Source organism: Parus major, chromosome 4A, assembly GCF_001522545.3.
Source record: "Parus major isolate Abel chromosome 4A, Parus_major1.1, whole genome shotgun sequence".
NCBI lineage: Eukaryota > Metazoa > Chordata > Aves > Passeriformes > Paridae > Parus > Parus major.
The window spans coordinates 6222003-6243285 of NC_031772.1; the positions used below are offsets into that span (position 1 = coordinate 6222003).

Below are 21283 nucleotides of genomic sequence, written 5' to 3' on the forward strand. Positions count from 1 at the left end.
GATTTAGAGAGGGAACAGCACCTCATCAGTGGGGCTTTTTGCCATGATGTTGGCATGAAAAAATACTTCTTGTGCCACAGAGTATTGCTAGACTGGGTCTTGAGGTGTAATTGCATCCAAGATAGGCAAGGAGCTGTGAAAGCAGAGCAAATGAGAAGTGGCCTTCTTGTTTGGCTGGGTTGAATTTGTCTATGGGAATACAGAATTGCACAAAGGATTTTGGTGTTGATGCATGTTCTTATCTGGAAAATGCCAATAAATGGTTCTGCTTCAACCTCTTGCAGGAAAGAAAGAAAAAGTTTGAGAAGGATGGTGAGAAGTTTTACTCTATGCTGGATCGCCACTTGCATTTGTCTTCCAAAAAGAAGGAATCTCAGTTACAGGAGGTGTGTATGGAATTTTTCTGGAGTTAGGTCCAGAAGCAACAGCACCAGCTGCTCTAGGTTTTTAAAAAAGGGAGAGGAATCATCCCTTCCAGTAACCTGTTGAAACTGATAATCAGTGAAATCTACCCCAAGCCTGGATTCTCTGTGAGACCAGGGAGATCAAGTTCATAGTTCTCCTGGGTCTGTTGGATGCTGGTAGTGGCTTTAGACATTGTCATTGCTTGTTGTCACCTTGATGGTGAAGGGCAGTGACCAGTGGCACTGGCACAGCTGGGGAGTGGCCACCCTTTCACCTGGGGGAAGTGCTCTGGCTGAAAAGTAACCAGTTATTACTCCTTTTGCTGGCCTGGCATCCTGTCTTGCTGCTGCTGGTGCCTTTGGGTGCCTGTGGGGGCAAGCAGAGGAGGGGGGTTCCTTCCAGCTGGTGCTGCTGCAGGCACATTGCAGCAAAGAAGGAAACCCAGCTGTTCCAGCCCACACCAGAGCAGCTGGATCTGGTCAGATCTGTCAGACCAGTTGTCAAATGAGCCTATGAGCATGTCTGCAAGGCTCTGGTGTGTGAGCTCTGGGAGCATTGTGTGCTCCTGCCACTGCTGCAGCTCCAGAATTGCTGGTTCTGGGACACAGATGGAGTCGGGCAAGAGGGTGGTGATGATGGCCTTGTCAGGAGAAGAGGTTTGTGCTAAAATAATAAATGAGCTTTGGGAAAACCTTGTCCTTGGAGAGTGAGAAGAGGTTTTGGATCCTTGAATGAAAGGGAGCCAGAAATGGGCAGACTTAGAAGAATATCCAGAGTTCCAGTTCACAGCTGGACACCAGACAGGTTTTTAGTGAGGACAGAATTATGTGTGGGCTGACAGACAAAAGCAAGTCAAATATTTTCAAACTACATGTGATGTATTTTCTTTTTCCACCTTTCTCTCTTTCTTCTAGGCTGACCTTCAGGTGGACAAAGAGAGACACAATTTCTTTGAGTCCTCCCTCGAGTACGTGTACCAGATCCAGGAAGTACAAGAAAGCAAGAAATTCAGTATTGTGGAGCCGGTAGGAGTTTCCTTTTCTCTCAGTCTCATTGGTTGATGCTCAGATGTGCTGGCAGGGGCAGGAAGGGATGAGTTTCCAGGCTGGATTAGGTCCTGTGGGGCAGGAGTTAACCCTGCACCCTTGGCTTGCTGCAGCTTGATAGCCTTAGTGGTGCTTGGAGCACTGTGAAGCCCCAGCCCTGTTTCTTCTGGCTGTCTGTGGATCCTGAGGAACAGGTTGAACACTGTACAGAGCTACAGGTCTTGTTATAGCTTATCTTGGCGCCCTTGGGTTTGGTCTGCAGAGGGACAGACCTGCCCTGCTCACCTGTGCCAGCCTGGCCTGCAGGGACCCTGCCCTGGGTGGTGGCTCTGCCCCAGTGCCAGCTGCAGTGGAGTGTGGGATCCTGTGGATCTTGTGGAAGAGCACTCTGCAGATCTGCTCTGGGTCTCCCTGCAGGCTCTTTCCTTCTGGGTGTTCTTTTCAGACATGTGTGGGTGGTACCTTGGGCTTTAGGAAAACTGTGGTGGATAAGCCGTACCAAGGCTGGCATTCCAAAGTTGTGAGGAAAAAAGATTTGTATATGTAATTTCTGTAACCCCACACTCTGTCCATCTCTGCTTCCATTATAAACACAGAAGTTCAGTGTGTCCCTTCCCCCATTGCAGGTGCTGGCATTTCTCCACAGCCTCTTCACTTACAACAACCTGACAGTGGAGCTGACGCAGGATTTCCTCCCATACAAGCAGCAGCTCCAGCTCAGCCTGCAGAACGTGAGTCCCTGTCCAGCTGAAGGACTTTTCTGTGTGGCTTCTATTCTCATTTGGATTTACACACCTCTGATGGCAAGGTCTTTCCACCCAAGCAGTCTGGCCATGTTTGCATTGTTGCAGATACAGTTATTTCCTTCTCAGTCTATATGGATTTTCCCCTCTCCTGCATGGGACAATTCCCATGTCTGTGAAATTGTTTTCTCTGGAAGGGGCTACTGCAGTTGCATCATTTAACCTGATGCATAAACAAGCCTGAGATTTTCTTTTAGTTTCACAAGATTGAAATTGTACTCTAAGGCCTCTAACCTTGATCTTAATGGTATTGGCTTCCTACAGGCTTGCTACATGCTTTGGTAAGCTCCTCTGTTGGCCAAGTGTGTTCATGGGGTAGAATATCTGAGTCCTGTTTTTTTTATCCTCAGTCTTTCCTGTCTGTTCTTCATTTCTGTGGAACAACAGCCATAAATCTGAGCCAAGATGGTTTTGCTGGTGGCTCATTAATTGGTCCAGGTAGTACTCCATCAAAATGCCTGGATTTTGTACCCCCTGTTGATGTGACTCTTTCATGCTAAGCAGTGTAGCATGATCCTTTGGGAATCAACACCTTTGGGAGCAGAACACACCTGTTACCTGAGCAACAGTGTGAACAGGAGCTCAGCTGCTGCCTCTGCTCCAGCCAGCCTTGGAACGTGCTGAAGTTCCTTAATTAAGGGAACAAGTGGCCTCCCAGCTGTGGCACTCCAGCACCATCTCTGCACACAATGTGTCTCTTCAGTCATCCCTAAGAGCTCAGTGGTTCTTATAGCCAGTTTCCATGTGGATTTGTGGAGTGGCTTCCATGTTTCGTACCTTGGGAACTCACTCATTTCTGCTACAGCACTGCAGATTTATCTAGGAATAAATGACCTACAGCTCACTTTTTGCTCATGTTCAAATATGTTTCTGTTTGTTTTCTGTTACCAGACAAGGAATCACTTTTCCAGCACACGGGAGGAGCTGGAAGATCTGAAGAAGAGGATGAAGGAAGCACCTCTAACCTGCAAGCTGCCTGGGCAGCCGACCATCGAGGGCTACCTGTACACTCAGGAGAAATGTAATGGCTTTGGGATGCACCTGCATGCAACAGGGAACGTGCAGGCCTGGGCTGCCCTGACATAACCCAGCTCTGGGCTGTATTCAGCTCCTCTGCCCAGGCCAGCCCTGCTGCAGTGGGTGTCAGCACTGCCAGGGCACGGCATGCCCAGGGTGTCACCTTCTGCCAGTGCCCGTGCCCGAGGTGTCACTGCCTGCAGTGCCTGGGGAAGCACCAGCAGCCTCAGCTTTGTCAGCAGTGGCACAGAGCTTTGTCCAAGTGACTTATCTGTGACAGCACAGGGCTAATTGCCCTGCGCTCCAATGAGATGGGATTTATGACTCCAGAGCCTGGAGCTCTGGCAGGCTCTGCCTTGGCTGTGTTTTACCAGGATGAATCTGGTGTCCTGCCCAGCCTCCCTCTGGCAGCCTCTGCAGGCAGCTGAGCACAGCCAAGGTGGAACCAGTGCTGAGTTAAGCTGCTGAGAGCGAAACTTGTAATTCTGAGCAGAATCAAATCAGACCAAATACAGCTTTTTCCAAATGCTGCCTGCAGCTCTCCATGGCCATGCAGCAGGAATGTTCAGGGGACATAAGTCTATACAAAATCATGACCTCTGAGGCTACAGACAACTTTGTAAGCATTCATTCTTAATCCTAGATAGAAATCTATTTATACAAATATTTGTATGTCTGTTTATCTTGCTTTTAAAAGAAAGCACACTCAGTAATTTTAGATCCTAAATGTGGCATGTTCCTGCAGGCCAGTGGCTATTTGCTGCCTCTATTTATGCTTCCCTATAAATAAAGTATGAAGAGTTGTTCTTCCTGACAGTTGCAACTTAAAAAGAAATTACAGAAAAAACACCAGTTGAATTATTTCCTATAAAGGGATTCAGGTAAGAAAACAGAGAAAAGTGTCAATGAATCCCGAAATAGGAACTTTAGAGTATTTTAAAGCTGCTGTTGTCTTTATTATGGAGTTTTCACTCACAGGAAAAAGTAGTGAGGTTTGTGAAACAGACATTCAGGACATGTAGGATCCTGCCAGTGTAAGTCTTGGCTGGGCTTGGCCAAACCAGCCTGGCTTGTGGTCAGAATCCCACAAACGCCCTTTCACCAGCAGGGAGCTGGGAGGGTGCTGAAGGCAGCTGCTGCCCTGTATTCCTGTCCTTCTCTTCATTTCTCCTCCTCCCCTCCTCCAGCTCCTCCTCTCCTCCTGCTTCTCTCTTCAGCTCCTCCCCTTTCTCTCCTCCTCCTCCTCCTCTCCTCTTATTCTCCTGGCTCTTGCCCATGGAGACATGTGCAGGGGAGATGTCCCCTGGGGCTGGCAGTGTCTGTCCCCAGAGAGGGGAGGACATGTGGGCAGCACTGTCCATGCCTTGCTGGCTGCATCCAGCTGCAGCCCTGTCCCTGGTTCCGACCTCTCACGTGTTCTGCAGGGGCGCTGGGCATCTCCTGGGTGAAGTATTACTGCCAGTACGAAAAAGAGGCAAAAACCTTACGGATGACACCCATAGACCAGAAGCCTGGAGCTAAGCAGGTGAGTTGGATGTTTGCAAACATTGGCCCAACCACCAGGCCCACCTTCCACCCACGTATGGCCTCCGTCCCCGTGACAGCTGGCCCTGCAGAGGGGTGGGCTCTGTCCCCTCCCTGCCTGCACAGGGCACTTTGGTGTCACCTGGAAGAGGCACCCCTGTGAGGAGAGGTCTCACTCCACTGTGTCCCTGGGAGCCCAGGCCCTGCAGGGCTTGGCAGCAGACGTGGGTTGTGTGACATGAGACATACCAGATGGTGCTGGCCCGTGAGTTTGGTCTGGGATGAAGCTGGTGCCTCTCTGGAGCAGCTGATGTTGTTCCTTCCCTGTGCACAGGGGCTGGGAGCCACAAGAACTGTGGCAGCCACTGAAGTGCCTGAATGACTAAGTTACTATGGGAGCTATTGCTTCCAACTGCAGCATTTCCTTGCCTCAGCATGTGCTCACAGCACTGGTTTGTGGTTTAATTTCTGCTCTCAGCACTGGTTCTGTGAGGCTGGGACAGTGTAGGGAGAGGAAAGGGCAACAGTGAAGCTCCAAACTGTACTAAGGCAGCAATTTGGGTAGCTACTTTCCCAAAGTGCTTTGGTTTCCCAAAGTCTGGGAGTTCCCTCAGTCCCTGCGCGTGACAGGGGAGGGGTGGGAGGATGGAGCACAGCCAGTGCCTCCAGCTGAGTCCCCCACCCTCCTCTGCCATGGAGCCTTCCCCAGGGCCTTCCCAGCCAGGCCTGTGTGCTCCAGTGTGTGAGCTCATGGTCTGGTTTTGGCAGGGCTCTGCACACTGCAGCAGGAAAATAAAATAGATGTTTTGCAACCCCTTGGCAGAGAGCTGGGCAAAGAAAGGTCCAAACTATTGTATGGAGAGATTTGTTGTCATTTGTGCCATAAGCATGTTTAGTAAGGCTATAATCTAGAATAGATATACTCACTGCAGGTGAGGGCTTGGAAAACTTAGTGCCTTACCAAACACTGGCAGCCTGGTAGCCTGCACCATCAGGTCACAGCTGGCCAAAAAGCCACAATCAAATTATGAATTGACTCTGCTGGGGAGCACAGGGATTTGAACAGAGGCAGAGCTGAGCCTCTCCAGAGCACATCTGCTCTATCTGGGGTGAGGAAATGTACCTGCCTTTGCCACACGGTGTTTGTGTAAAGCCATTTGGTTCATTAGTGGTGTGGGGGATAGGTTCTGATGAGCAGCCCTGATAAAAATAAGGACGTAGCTGTGTCAGAGCACGGGTGAGCCTGGTCCTGGCCTCAGAGAGCAGGGAGTGCCTTGCTGGGTTGGTTGGAGCAGTGTTCCAGAACTGTAGGGGCAGAGTGCTGCTGTGTGGGGTAGTCCTGCAAAGTCCAGAACATTCTCTGGCTGAGAGCAAGCCTGGAACTCGGAGCCTCTTATGTTTGCCTGTGATGATGGTGGGAGAACCACCCATTCTCCAATGCCATCGGAATATCAGGACAGGCACCATGGGCAGTGCTGTGCTGGGCTGCAGCTGAGCTGAGGAGCCCAAAATCTCCCATGTTTCTGTCCTCTCACCTTGGCTTTCATGTTCTCTCCTAGGGCACGTTGGACTTGACCCTGAAATCCTGCGTAAGGAGGAAGACTGACTCCATAGACAAAAGGTTTTGTTTTGACATTGAAACTAATGAAAGGTGAGAGGCTTCGTGTCTGGAGGCCCCAGAGTGCAGGGGCCTGCAGTAATTCCCTCTTTGCTGTCTGTTAAAAACAACTTTTCTTCCTTTCCCTGCCTGTCCCTGGGGGAATTGTGCACAGGTCCGGGACCATCACGCTGCAGGCACTCTCAGAAGCCAACCGAAGGCTGTGGATGGAGGCCATGGACGGGAAGGAGCCGGTGAGTGTTCCTGGAGCTGTTCCCAGCTGGAATTGCTGCCGAGCAGTGTCCTCTGCCGGCAGGTGCTGCTCGGGATCAGTGCTGCAGGGGCTCCATGCCGATCCCTCAGCTCCCACTGGGGGTTTTGGGTTTTCCCCGTAAATATCGGGATGTTCCTTTGCTGTGCCAGCTCTCCTGAGGACCGGCCTTCCCAGGGCTGGTTCTCTCCTATTCCTGCTCCTCACTACCTGCTGGAAATGGTGTTTTGTCTGTCCCTGATCTTAGTCACCTTTTCAAAGGTGTCACTGCCCACCTTGCACCCATGTTCTCCCACCTTTCTGTGCCTGCTGTGTTCCCTTCCTTCACCTGAGCAAAGCTCAGAGCCCTGTGGTTTGCCTACAGAACAGAGAATTTCCCTAGCAATAGGTGCCCCACTGAAATGCAGGCAGGCAGCAGAAACTCCTTGATTGTGCAGATAATGGGTTCTTGGCCAATTATAAAATGAGATTTCTATGGGACATTGTCTTTTTTGCTGTAATTGCTTCTGGGTAATCTAGGGGTGATTTATGTGATGCTGGATTTTTATTTCAGAAATTAATACCAAATCGTGCTGATGATGTTTTTGATTCTCCCTCCCCCATTCCCTCCCCTTTTTCAGATTTATCACAGTCCCATCACGAAGCAGGAGGAAAGTGAGTCACTTCTGTTGCTGTTCTTTGGGTTCTCACATCCTTGAGGTTAGGCAGGATTTTCCTTGCAGATACACTCATCCTCAATTCCTGCTGAGTAGCACTGTCCCCACTCCCTGACAGCAGTGTCACTTCAGGTTTTGTACCACAGTGCCTGGCACTGAGCCCAGATAAGAAGGAGTTGCACAGAGCTGCAGTGAGCAGTTTTTATTTAGCCAGGAGCAGTGGAATGTGAGGTTCAAGTTGCACCTTCAAACCCCAGTGGGAGGTTCTGAGGATGTGTCCCTTAACAAAAGTTGTAATAGGGCAATAGAGGTGGCATTGAGTTCCCTGCATCTCCCACCCAGCACCATGTCCCATGTCCCCCTCTCAGTGTGCAGTGGGGTGTACCCTGCAGAGCCCAGGAACACTGAGACACACTGCAGAGCCCTGGAAGCCCTCTGGGGCTCTGTTAGCTGGCTGAAACCTGCATTGCTCAGAGCTCACTTCATCAGCTCTGTAACTAGCTGGCTCTGATGAGCACAGGGGGAGCATTCCCAGAAGCATGAGGACAAACCTGCTGTGTGGCTGTGTTCACATCACACACTGGGAGGAATGTGAATTAGGGTTTCACTGAATAAACATTCTCTATTTGTCATAGATTAGAGCTGGTAAGAATTCCAGTGGTATCATAGTCCTCAGTATCAAGCACCAGGTGGGTCTGTGCTTATTCCTGGGGTAGGGCTAAGAGCCATCTGAGCTTGGTGTTGCTGTTGCCCAGAGCAGACACAATCACTATAAACAACCTGCTGAAAAGGCAGGGATTCTGTAGGATTCCCCAGCTCAGTGGAGCAAGCCCTGTGCTCAGTTTTCCTCAGCACATCAAGCTGGATTGGTTTTGCTTTTTAATCCTGGTGATGTAGATAAGCAGAAATTACACAGTCCCATGATGAGGAAGAGCTTTAACTACAGATTTTGCTCTGGAAGTGATTATTCAAGTCTTTATCAGACAGAATCCAAATAATTTACACTATTATTATTAAACACTGATTTATACTGTTGTTAAAGACAGAGAGGGGGTAGGGAGCAGTCCTGCAATTCAAAGTAAATTTGAGGAAAAATGGGAGAACGTATGGAGCTACTAACTCCTTGTCAGGATGTGCAGAATGCCGGTGTTTCCTGAGGGGGAGGGGATGTGGGTGCAGGTGTGAGCACTCTGTGTGCTGAGGTATTGTGGCTCTGGGTGCTGAGAAGGGCTGGGATTGGGGCTGGGGGGGTCTCAGGGGTCTCCAGGAGTGCTCAGGCAGCTAACACAGCTTCCTTGTCCAAAACAGTGGAGCTGAACGAGGTGGGCTTCAAGTTTGTTCGCAAGTGCATCAACGCAGTGGAGACCAAAGGTGAGGAGCTCACCCAGCCCAGCACTGCTTCCCATGGCCTTGAGTTACGCTGTGGTTCCTGCAGAACTTCAGCTTTTAGCTGAGGAATGTCTTCTTCACTTAAATGCATGTTCTTCGGGAGCAGAAATCCCACCTGGTTCGGGATGTTGTACCAAGTCGGTTGGGGTTGAACTTTCAGCTTTCTACTGTTTTGACTCGTGGTTTTCTCAGATTTGGCCCTGAGCACAGCTGTGTTGGGCAGGAGAACAAGGCTGGCTACAAGCTGCTTCAGCCCCAGGCTGTGAAGCAGCAGAAGCAGGTGGAAGGGTGGTAGTTCATCCTCTGGGCTGTCACATATCATCCAGCCTGCACCACTGAACATCACCAGTGTGGGACAGGGAACTGGATTCATCTCCACATGTGGGGTTGGGGCTGCTGGGGCTGTGACAGCCAAAGCCCACTGGAGTGAGGAGCAGCAGGGACACAAAGACCCTGCTTGCACAGCTAGGAGAGACAGTGATTCTGCCTGTCCCAGCACTGGGCAGTGTTTTCAGATTCTGCTTCAATGTGTTTGTCCTCTATGGGGGTTAAAGCAGCACCCCACAGAAATGGGGTGTGTGGGCTGGTGTGTCCCATGCCATGGCTGGGCTCACCTGACCGTGACATGGTGACCACAGTGGTGCTGTTGGCCTCGGCTGCTGCGGTGAGCAGAGCCTGGGGAGTGGGACAGAGCCCGGGATATGGGACAGAGTCTGGGATATGGGACAGAGTCTGGGATATGGGACAGAGTCTGGGATATGGGACAGAGTCTGGGATATGGGACAGAGCCCAGGGAGTGGGACAGAGCCTGGGGAGTGGGACAGAGCCTGGGATATGGGACAGAGCCCAGAGAGTGGGACAGAGCCCAGAGAGTGGGACAGAGCCCAGAGAGTGGGACACAGCCCGGGATATGGGACACAGCCCGGGATATGGGACAGAGCCTGGGGAGTGGGACAGAGCCTGGGATATGGGACAGAGCCTGGGATATGAGACAGAGCCCAGCAGCAGGAAAACAATTCCACTAGATGGGGCCTTTGGACTACCAGCAGGAAACCTCGGCTAACGCTCCTGCCTTTGTCCTCTCAGGAATCACTACGGAGGGTGTGTACCGGACTGTTGGCAGCAATATCCAGGTGCAGAAGTTACTGAATGCCTTTTTTGGTAAGAATTAATCATTCTGTGCAATTACACTTTCCTGTTCTTGAATTGTTTGTGAGGGACAGAGAGGACTGGGTTCCAATGTGAGAAATGCCCAGCATGGGGTTTGGTCCCTGTGACCCCTCTGAGTCTCATCTTCCCCCTCTTTCCTGGGATAACACAGTGGGATGGACTGGGAAGGTGGCCTCTGCAGGGAACCCTCCACCCTAGTGTAAGGTTTTTCTCTGGAAGGATGGGGACATCTCACTGTGTGCAGTGTGTATGATAAGGAGCCAATGTGTGTGTTAAGAAGTCAATAGATGAATTCCTGCTGCAAGCCTTCCCATGGCTGGATCTGTCTGTCATACCAGCTTGGCAACTGGGACCAGTGGGTTTATAGTTTGTTTACAGTCTTGGCAGGTTGTGGTGCCCAGCAGGCTGCTTTGTGCCAGGACAGGCCCTTCTGGGCTGAGCCCTGGCTGAGGCCATTGTACTCTCACCTCATGGTCACCTGTGAACCTCTCTGGGACCCTTTGGGGTCGATCCTCACCTGCCCAAGGCCAAACCATTCTCCCCATCCTGCCTGGGGCTGGAGCACAGGGCAGGGATTGCACTCACCTCGCTGCCTGCCTTGGTCCCATGCCAGCTCAGACATCTGATATTAACACAGCATTCAAAGGCTTTGGCTGTTTCCTATTGCTTCTACTCTGGATGTTGTTTATTAAAACCCTGGTTTGTACTGGTGTCTGGCTATGCCCAGTTCTCTCAGAGCCATGACTTCAGGCATCTGCCCAGCTCCACTGGCCTATGACTCATTGCTGAGCCTCAGGTTCTGTTGCTGCTTGATTCTCACCCTCCCTATAATCAGCTTTGTGGTTTTCTCCTCTGAATCCCACCAGTGAGTGGCTTTTTGTTTTGTTTATCTGCATGGGTCTGGGTAACCACTTGCCACCCCACTGCATATGAAAACACAATGGGAAGCCCAACACCACAGAAATAACTGCTGAAGCAGGATTTCATCTTTAACCACTCAAGGGAGATAGATTAATATTTTTTTTAGTCTCTAGTCCTATTTATTTTCAAAAATAAATCCCACTGTTTATTTCTGTAGTCCAGCTTCCCCCCATCCCACAACTACATCCTTCACTTTTTGGCAGCACAGACGTGATGTGGTTTATTGGGGGGGTAGGCAGGAGCAATTGTACTTCCATGCTGCTGGGCCTCCCCTGAGCTTCCTCCTCTCTTGCACCAAAGAGGGAATGCTTCCAGAACAGCCTTCAGCAGAGTAGCTGCAAATGAGGGATTGGAGCTGGCATTCAGATTACTTTGGATATCAGAAAGCTTGTCTTGGACCTGTTAAAATGCATTGTTTCTGCCAGCCTTGGGGAAAAAATAAACTATGGACAATATGCTCTCAGTGACTTCTCAAAACTGCTGAAATTTTACCTTGTGGTTCCCTCTTTGTCCCTCATTAGCACTACTCCCCAGCTTCTCCAAAATCCTGACACTGGTGCTGTTTTTCTGCTTTTCCCAGCCTTGGGAATTAGGAGCTCTCATTGTGTGCTCCTGTGGCTTCCTGTGTCTCATGTGTCTCAAGGGGAAACCCCATCCCAAGCAGACTATTCATTAGCAACCTCTAAATGAACTTTATTCTTAAAGGTTTTCATTCTTCTTACAGATCCAAAATGCCCTGGGGATGTGGATCTCCAGAGTGGGGACTGGGACATCAAGACCATTACCAGCTCACTGAAGTTCTATCTCAGGTAGCACTGCAGGTCACACCTGCCCCAAGAAGGCAAAGGGGACTGGGGCTGATGCAGATGAAAGGTGAAATGAGCTGCCAGATATTCACATCTGGCTGTTGAAAAGGGCAAAGTGACAAAGGCTTTGGGAAGAGGAATGATAAATATGGGTGTTGCAGAATCCCTGAGTCACATGGGGAGGGCTGTTTCACTGCTATTGACTGCAGAGGGAAATTCCACTGGGACTTGGTGGCACTGAGGGATGAGCCAGTTTTCCCATCCATCCAAGATGGGTCACAAGTGGGTCACAATGCCCTGACAGCTCAGTTTTCTTTCTGGTTGTTGCAGGAACCTGTCTGAACCCGTCATGACGTACAAGCTCCACAAAGAGCTGGTCCTGGCTGCCAGTAAGTCCCACAGCTTCCCCACTGATGGTCCCTGGCCCTGCTTTCCCCAGCCAGGGGCCATCAAAATCACTTGGCAGAGTTCTGCCAGCCCAGCTTGTGGCATCCAGCTGCTTCAGCTGTAGAAGGAGCAGTGGCTCTCTCCTCCAAGTGCTTATCTGTGCAGGGGATGTGGTGCTGGATGTTCCCTTCCCTCCTTTGCTACTGCAGTGCCCTTCCCTCAGACAGAATCTTGTGCTTCAGGGGGTCTGGAGAGACAGAGGATGTCACTCACTTGAAAGCAGCACAAGTCTCTCACAAGAACTGTTTCTCCCTGGTATTGATATATTTATTTTAAAACCTGTGAGGGAATGGGATGTGCTGTTGCCACCCAGATAAGTAGGTGTTCCCTTTAGGTTGTGAAATTTGTCCTGGGATATTGAAAACAGAGTGTCTACCAGTAAGTGGAAGGTATTTCTCTGCTGTAGCTGTTGGGATTGAGTCCCAGTTGGGAATAACAGAGATCAGCCAAGAAGCTCAAGTGTAGTGCCAGGGTTTCACCTGTGCCAAGCCAGCCCATCCTCGGTTGTCACCTCAGTTGTCACCTCGTTGTGGACGTTGCAGATAAGCTGTGACAGTTGTGAGCCAGAGGCCTGTGAGGGGATAGGAGTGCACGAAGCTGGTCATCACCCTGAGCCTGGGAGTGCTGGTGTTTGGAAATGGGTGGCATTAGATCATTCCTCATCCCACTGTGCCTCCAGAAGTCACCGGGAGACTGGGAGGTGTCTACTTCTTCTTCATGTATCCCTCTGGAGAAGGAAAAACACCCATTCATTCTTGGAAAGGGAAATGTTCCACCGCTTGCTGAAGGTGGTCAAGTCCAGGATTTATTAGTTTCAGAGCTGATTAAGCCCATAATGGCTGAGTGTGGGCAGGACCTTTATCCCTTCCCTGCCCTCCCTCAGAAACTTGCACCATTGAGATTCCCAGCCACCCAGACCCCACACCATTCTTTCCACACTGAGTATTTTATTGTTTGCTGATTATTTATTCTTCTAAGGGTGACCTCTTTGGTCAAGGACTCAGGTTTTTTCCCTGCAGGATATTCTGGGTGTTGTTCAGTGTCAGAGCTCTCTGGGCTGATAGGACTCCCAGAGGGAGGCTGTGTGCTGCCAGGTGTGTGGAACAAGGGTGTGAAGGGGAGGACCTGCCCATGCCCAGCCTCTTTTGGAGTGTGTCCCTGGGCTCCCTTTCAAGATCCATTTCTTCCTCTTTCCACTTCATGTTGTTTCTCACAGTGTTCTCTGTTGCTGTGATCTCACTTCCCTTTGCTCCCTTTCACTCCCATGCTGCACAAGGGGACAGCTTCCACAGGTTTCCTTTGGCTTTATATTTCCCTGGTGTATTTAGTTTGAAAGTGTTGGGTACAAATTCTTCTTTGTGTTCTTGCTTTCCAGAGTCCGAGAACCTGGATTACAGGCTGGGAGCCATTCATGCACTGGTCTATAAACTGCCTGACAAGAACAGGGAGATGTTAGAACTCCTCATCCAGCACCTTGTCAAGTAAGCAGATGTTTTCCTCTAAAACCAAAGAAAAGGGAACAATGGAATCAGCAGAAAAAGCCCTTTTGGGAGGTCGGCTTTGCAAAATTTTACCCACCATAATCCCCTTTGGAATTTCCATGTGGATTGCACAAAGGGGGTGACTAACCTTGCTACCCTCTGCATGAAGTGATGCTTCTCTTTCTGGTTGCTCTTTCCATCCCCTTTCAGACATGCACAGAGCAGGAAATTATTTAAAAATTAAAATAATCTCTGAGAGTAGAGACTGTAAATTGTCATCCCTCAGAATTTTATTGAAAACCACCATAGTGTGCTCCCTATATTCCGTTCTCTTCCTTCAGAGAGAGAGAAAATTAAAACCAGAGGTCAGTTCTGGATAAAAAGGATATAGGATCTAAACAGTTCCTTTTGTGTATATGTTATGCAGATAACTTTTGATTGCAGAGTTAAAGAGGAGCTGGGAGTGGGAAGAGATCAAATAAAGCTGCTGTCAGCACTTTGGTCTCTCTAGCATCTGTCCAAGCCAAATGTGTGTGTCAGAGCTACAGCCATGTTTGTCACTGCCGGGGAAAAAATTCTGAAACACAATAAAGAAAATTAAATGAGTGATTCTCAGTGTATCCTGGGTTTTGGGGCTTTTCCTTGGAATAAGATCTGGAAAAAAAACAAACCAAACCAAGCTCTATTCCTCCTTCCCCTCCTCTCTGCAGCGTCTGTGAGCACAGCCGGGAGAATCTGATGTCACCGTCCAACATGGGGGTGATCTTCGGGCCCACCCTCATGCGAGCACAGGAGGACACTGTGGCAGCAATGATGAACATCAAGTTCCAAAACATCGTGGTTGAGATCCTGATAGAGCACTTTGGGAAGGTACGGGGCAGCCCTGGGGCAGCTCTGGCTGCTCCAGCCTGCTCCTGCAGACTGTTGCTGTGGCAACACCGCAGCGCTCGGGCTCCTTCTGGAGTCTCCTTGGGCTGGCTTTACATAACACGCTGCTCTGAAAGGCTTCAGGAGGAGGCAAAGAGTAGCAGGTGTGCTCCTCAATGTTGTTGTTATTTGGTCCCAGAGGAAACAGTGAGTCTGGGCATTTTTGCCTTTTCTTTTTAAATAAGGGGAAGCTTTATTGAAAAACAAAAATCTATTGTATGATTGAACATTGCAGAGCTTCATCCTTTCCTTTACTAGACAGGAGCTAGGCCAGAGCAGAATTGGTTTTAATGGGAACAGTCCAAGATGCAACACTGGCACAACCGTTAAATCAGTGGAAAAAACCTAGAGCAGACAAGTGTTGAATGGTTGATGAAAGTAATTCAGCTGTGGTTGCATTCAGATACAGATACAGGGACAGTGTGGAGATGATAGAGGGAGTCTGAGGGAGCTGCTGCCTGGGGTAGAGCATTTGGAGGAGCTGAGGCTGGTGCCCATGGCCCTGGGCCACGCTCTCACAGGACCAACAGCCCTGGAGAGCCTCCAGTCTGTTCTGCCTTCCATGGATCTGCGCTGGGTATTTCATATTTCAGCCTGAGCATCAGCCACGTGCCCAGCCAGGGTCTGGTTGCTGGGGTGGTGCTGAAGATGCACGTGCAGACAGCAGCTTTGTCATGTGGAGTTGTGTGTTTGGAAAGCAGAACATCCCACTGTGTCTGTGCTCACACTTGCTCTCAGCGATACCCGACACCGGCTCAGGGGTGTCGGGTGGCTGCAGGATGACAAGAGCTGGGTGTTAATATTGAAAGCCAGAGCAGCGTTTCCATCCAGAGCAGCAGATCCCGAGCAGGGAGCAGATTACTGCCCTGGTAACAGCCCTGGGCTCTGAGAAGCAAGTTTGGTCCTCCAGCTTTCCCCAGCAGAGTGCAGTGTCCAAACCCCTGTCATGCCTTAGGAGGAGGAAGCGTGTGGAGCCGTTCACTCAGGGATGCTGTTTGCTGTGAGGGAGCTGGGGCAGCTCCCAGGGCACAGGGCAGCACATGGGCAGGGGCAAAGCTCCCGTTGGAAAGGGAAGAGGCAGCCAAAGCTGGAATAGCAAGGTTCTTGTAACAGGGATGTGGAGCCAGAGCAACCAAGTGGGGACCACATGGGGACCAGATGAGGGGGTGGGAGTTGGCTGTGATGCCAAGGATTGAAACAGGATGAAAGAGCTCAGAGAGGCTTCTGAGTACCCACAGCAGAAGCTCATTAAAACACCAGCCAATTCCTGTGTAGGTCTCTATGAACACTTGTAATAAGTTCCCACACAAAAGTGGGGACTGGTTTGTGTCTGGAACCTCACACGCTGGCTCCAGTGATGAGGCTCTGTGCTCCCCTCCTTACAGCCTGTAGCACAGTCTGAGTCAACACACTCTGCCACCTCTGAGAGCTGGGACGACAGCTTTAATTAAGCCAGATGTCCTTTTGCTTGCTTTTAATTTTTCCAGCAATAAGGTTAAGTTAGTCACATTTATTGGATTGAGTTTATAAACTTGGCGCTGGAGCTGAGAGTGTCTTCAGCTCACACATGAGCAAACAGCTCAGATGAGACTTGGAGGAAGAGGGGATGTGGGTTATATGGTGCAATCTGAAGACTCTGAGGACAAAGTAACTATTCATGAAGAGTTTGTGGATAATTACTGTTTCCACATCTCATGTTTCAATGTTGTAGTTAAATTAAATAGGTTGATTGTTCTAGAAACACTTTCTTCCCTGTTCAAACCTCCTTAAGATGAAGGTCTGTCAATATCTTTGTACCTTTAGGTTATTTAATTTGGATTTTCAGTTAGAAGTAAATCAGAGCCTGCACTCACCTCTTCAACACAGTCATTTGTGGTTGGTTTAGCTTGGGTTTCAGGTGTTGAAAATGGTATTCTTTGGTACCTGTGTAAGTGTCCATGGGGAGCTTAATGTTTCTTTTAAAAGCAGGATTAGATTCTGCCTGGGATATAGGGATGAGGTTGATATTTCCAAAAGAATTCCCTCCTACAGGCAAGCCCTTGCTGTTTTAATAATACACGAGCTGCTGCTTTTAATTCATGTGCTGCTATGTCACGATGAGAGTGCTCCAGACCTTGTGTTTTGGAGCAGGGAACATGTCTTGCCCCTGCTCAGGGCAGAGCCCAGCAGGCAGTGAGCCAGCACCCGCCCCCTGTCACCAAACCCTGAGTGTGGGGGTATTTTCCCAGAGTGGGTGTGTAATCTTCCCTCACTGGAGATATTCCAGAACTGTCTGGACACAATTCTGTGCCATTTGCTTTAGGGAAACCCTGCTTGAGCAGGGAGGATGGACCAGATAACCCACGGCAGGCCCTTCCAGCCTGAGCCATTCTGGGATTCTGTGTTGTTCCTTGTCTCCTCGTGCAGAGTGGGCCAGGCTGTCAAGAGCAAAGCCTGGTCCAGGCACTTGGATTTATCCAAAGTAAATCCAGAGCAGATTTAGCCAAATTATCCAGAGCAGCCTGGGGTGTGGGGAGCTGTCTGCCACTGCCTGGTCCCAGGCACACGCTTGGGACCAAGAAGTTTAAACTAGGGACATGTTTTCCTCTCCCATCCCCCATCTTGGTTTCCTAGCCCTCCTCTTTGGCCTGGAGAAAAAGGAATATACTTTTGGTTTGAATTACCAAAATGAGGCACTTAATCAAAGCAGAATGTTACATTTCTTCATGTTAAGATTTTTCTGGGTGACGCAATAAAGTTGTTTTTCCATATCGAAGTGTGGCCCAAGGGTGTGGTGACCCAGCATGCTGGTGGAGCTGGCACAGCTCTCCTCCCCTGGGCTGGAGCCAGGAAGGGACCAGCTAGCTCCCCATCTCCTAGGACAGCCAGTGCAGCCTCTGGGCTCAGCAGCTCAGGCCACCTCTCCATAATAACTCATGCTTTAAAGCCTGGTAAAACTCCAATTAGCATCCCTGGGAAGGCAGCTGCTTTGGTCTTGATACAGTATTTCAGCTCTTCAGATGTATTTCTTTTTCAGCTCTTAAAATAAAAGCCCTGACATAAATGAGAACCTCTCAATTAATCTCAACCAAATAGGTGCCACATGACCAGTGAGAAAAGGAGATAAAATTTCTCAGTAGCATTGTTTTTATGCCAGTATTTCATCCCAGGTAATTTCCTGGTGCCAAACACGTCATTGTAAGCCAGGAGCTGAAGGGTTTTAGTGTTAGATCTGAAACAATGCAGGTTGGCTTCGGTGTTTTGGGGAATGTATCTTTTTGACGATGGGAATCTTGATGTTGGTCAGGAGCTGTCTGCTCCAAAGCTTCAAAGGCTCCCTCATCTGCTCCAGGGGAGTTTGCTTCTACAAATGGTTTGTGTTTGTGATCTTTCTGCTGAGCTGCAGGGACAGTGTCAGTGGTGGGGGTGGTGTCAGTGGTGGGAACAGTGTCAGTAGTGGGGACAGTGCCATGATGGGGACAGTATCAGTGGTGGGGACAGTGTCAGTGGTGGGGACAGTGTCAGTGATGGCCCCACACTTTCCGCTCTATGCTGGGCAGAGGCACCTGCAGTGGGAGGTGAGGCAGTGGCCCTTTTGTGTCAGGTCACCTGAACATGCCTCCCTTTACAGATCTACTCTGGCCCCCCAGAAGACACCACAGCCCCCCCGGTGCCCCCACCCAGGGTGGCTGCCCGGCGGCACAAACCCATCACCATCTCCAAGCGTCCCCTGAGGGAAAGACCTGTCTTCTTTGGTGCGTCTGTGGAGGAGAGCGGAGGTCAGTCCAGCTGTTTTCTGGTGCCTTATCTGCCTCTCACCCCTCCTGCTTCCTGTAACACCTTTCCAGGAGCAATGGAGGTAACAGCAGCAGGCCTGCACTTCCAGGGTCCTGGACACAGCAAGCAGTGAGGGCTGCTCAGAGAGAAAGGAAAGCCAAAAACACTCAATACATTGGTTGCATCATGTCACAAGTCAGACTTCCTGGGATTTGGGTTTTTCTGGTACCTTCTTTATTCTCCATTAGCTAAACTAAGGCTGGTTCTTGGCACAGGAGAGGCCCAGAGGAGAGGTTTTGTGGCATCAGAGGCAAAAAACTGCATGGAATGTTGTTAGGATGGTAGCCAGGGAGGGGTGTGCTGCAGAATGCCCACGGAGGTCTCTAACTGGCTCAGCTTCTGGCAGTTCCACATCCAGAGCAAGAACTTCAAAATGCTTTTTCAGGACACAGTTGAAGGTATTTTCTAGACCAAGTTCTACTCTGACATTATGATAAGGAAATGCTGAAGCCCTTATGTCAGCTGGATTAAAAGCAAAGGGCACATCAGCTTAAAATCATATTTCTGCACTTGATTTGCTCTGTCACTGTAGGGTGTGTCCTGATTCCACAGTCACTGAAGAGATGGAAAGTCTCTTTCTCCATTAGTTTTCAGAGCTCTGATGATGTTTAGGTGTAAAGTGCACTTTGTAACACTGGCAAAACATGATTGATTCACATCGCACTTTAAAACCCCCAGACTGCTAATGGAGCTGGGGCTGGCCTTGCATTTCAATGCCTCCCCGAGCTGGGAGCAGAAGCGTTCGCCTTGGACCGCCCCAAGGCTGCAGGGAGCAGTCGGGATCATAGCAGAGCTCCTGCTCCTCGGTGTGTAGCACGGCAAGATGGGTGGGACGAGTGGCTTTTGGAGGCTCATCAAGCACGGTACACAAGTAACCCCACTCTGTGCTCTCTTTTCTTCACAGCAGAGTGGCTCGGGCAGACCCCCAATGGTGGCGGTGTGGAGGTCCCCAAGCCCCTGCTCCGCAGCCGCCTGCCCGCGCCCCGGCCAGGGGGGGACGAGCCGGGGCGTTCCCCCTCTGAGAGCCGGCCCCAGCCGCGCCCTGAGCCCGAGCTGGGGAAGCTGGGGAACAGGCTGCAGGATGGAGGGGTGAAGCCAGCTGGCAGGGCGGCCAACGGGGTGGTGACCAGCCCTGCCCTGAGAACAGCCACACTGCAGGCCAGGAGACCGGCACCCCGGCCGGGCATCTGCAGCAGGGAGGGTGAGTGTGCACCGGGGGCCTGGCCAGAGCCAGGCAGGAGAAGCCCGAGGTGCCCGAGTCAGCCCTCCCTGGGGCGGGTGGTGGGCTTCTCCCCTTGAGTCCTCTCGATGGAGCTCAGAAGGAGGGGCTGGGACACCAGAACAGCCTAAGGGGTGGGCATGAGTAAAGTCTGACACTCATTCCTTGTTGACCTGACTCTTAAAGACTTGAAAGGGTTAAGTGAATAGCAAGGTTGGCTGGATCTTGGGGAAGAAAAGCAGCTGAGGAGGGGACAGGTAGTGTCACTGTCCAGGGTGAAAGCTCAGCTGCAGGAATCACCCATTTGTTCTTTTCCTTTCCCTTTCACAGAGCAGCACTGCAGAGGGTTTGGTTAAGAATGCTTGTCATTCCTAGGAAGTATCAGCTTCAGAGTCATCAACTACTCCGAGTTTGTCCTTGCAGGTCCAGCTCCAGCCCCTGTTCCCAGTGCCAGGAAGGCTTTTCTGGGGCAGGTAGTGTGGGAACTTCCTTTCCCTGGACTCTGTCCCTCCATTCTGGCTATTGGCCACTGTCAGTGAGAGAGTGTTGAGGCAGAGGGACAGAACTAAACCGACAGACCTGTTCAGTGCCCCTTCATAAATATCTGGCCTCTGCCAGAGCTTCCTGCTCAGTGTTTGTCATCTCCATCCCTGCAGGTGACTGTGACGGTGTCCCTAAGCCACGTTCCCATGGTGATAAGCCCGTGATAACACGTCCCCCTGTGAGACCTCCGGATCCACCATGCAGGACTCCTATCCTTCCAAAGCTGGAGCAGAGGCCAGATCTGATAGCAGGGACAGCAGAGGAGATGCCCTCATCTGTGTAAGCCATCTACCCATGGCAGGTGCATGGTGCTGCTGGGGACACCTGGGGGCTCAGCGGCTGGAGCCTGTGGATGTCCCCATGGCACCGGTGCAAGTGCAGGTTTGAGTGTCACTTGGAAAGCTGAGCAGAAGGCACGGCCAGGGAGGGGAGTGGGGCCACAGCAAAGGCAAACACAAAGCTTTGGAGCTGCTCAGGCACAGCTCAGGGCTGAGCCTTGTCCCATCCCCTTCCCTGCTTTTCCTGGGTCAGTGGAGATGAGTCCTTCCCTGCCTAACCCAGCAAACCTCTCGAATGAGACACTTCCTGGGGCAGGACAAGATCCAGCTTGGATCTTCTTAAGGAAACTGGATGGAGTTCAGCTTCATCTCATCCTCAGATTTCTTTCAGATTTTAAGAGAGTCAGAAACCCTGCTGGCTTTAGTGGGAATTAACCAAAAGAAAACAAAAGGTGCTGTGAGGATCAGCTCTGTGCCAGAGCTGCCTGGCAGAACTTCTCTTTCTTGAGCTTGGGCAGAAGCACGTAAACATTGAAGGAAAGACCATAAAGGGATGGATGAACATAGGATTATAGGCAAGAGCATGGAAATAATGACTGGATGTGGCACACAGTGCTGTTTTAGTTGGTGTGGTGGTACTTGGTCAAAGGTTAGACTCCATGATCTTGGAGATCTTTCCCAGTGTAAATGATTCCATGGTTTTATAGGCAGCCCAGCCAAAGCGCTGGGGGTGGTGTGAGGGTGGAACGGGCACAGAAGGAGCCCAGCTATGCCTTGGCACAAGAACTGTCAATTGAAGGTGATCTCTGCAGTTCTGCCAGTGCTGCAGCTCATTCCCCTGGCACAGAGCAGATCTCATTAGCAAATTGCCAGGTTGAATCAGAAGAGAGACTTCTGTTTTCTTTGCAGGGTGGCCTCTAGGACCAAGTTCTTTGAGACGGCTTCCCGAAGAACAGGCAGGTAAGGC

The 21283-nt window shown here is 50.5% G+C and overlaps 1 protein-coding gene across 3 annotated transcripts in view; it reads left to right on the forward strand.

Moving 5' to 3' along the window:
- Positions 1 to 21283, forward strand: part of OPHN1 (oligophrenin 1) — a 50983-nt gene that overhangs the window by 26372 nt on the left and 3328 nt on the right. For 2 of the 3 annotated variants that reach the window (XM_015626723.1, XM_033514028.1), the window contains exons 5-22: positions 285 to 386; positions 1320 to 1430; positions 2078 to 2182; positions 3146 to 3275; positions 4696 to 4796; positions 6355 to 6446; positions 6568 to 6646; positions 7284 to 7317; positions 8628 to 8690; positions 9795 to 9869; positions 11524 to 11608; positions 11936 to 11994; positions 13428 to 13533; positions 14244 to 14403; positions 18071 to 18218; positions 19181 to 19477; positions 20152 to 20317; positions 21226 to 21276. In XM_015626723.1, the coding sequence (XP_015482209.1) occupies positions 285 to 386; positions 1320 to 1430; positions 2078 to 2182; positions 3146 to 3275; positions 4696 to 4796; positions 6355 to 6446; positions 6568 to 6646; positions 7284 to 7317; positions 8628 to 8690; positions 9795 to 9869; positions 11524 to 11608; positions 11936 to 11994; positions 13428 to 13533; positions 14244 to 14403; positions 18071 to 18218; positions 19181 to 19477; positions 20152 to 20317; positions 21226 to 21276 (1964 nt within the window). The remainder of the gene's footprint in view (positions 1 to 284; positions 387 to 1319; positions 1431 to 2077; positions 2183 to 3145; positions 3276 to 4695; positions 4797 to 6354; positions 6447 to 6567; positions 6647 to 7283; positions 7318 to 8627; positions 8691 to 9794; positions 9870 to 11523; positions 11609 to 11935; positions 11995 to 13427; positions 13534 to 14243; positions 14404 to 18070; positions 18219 to 19180; positions 19478 to 20151; positions 20318 to 21225; positions 21277 to 21283) is intronic. The other variant, XM_015626724.1, reaches the window with a different exon arrangement.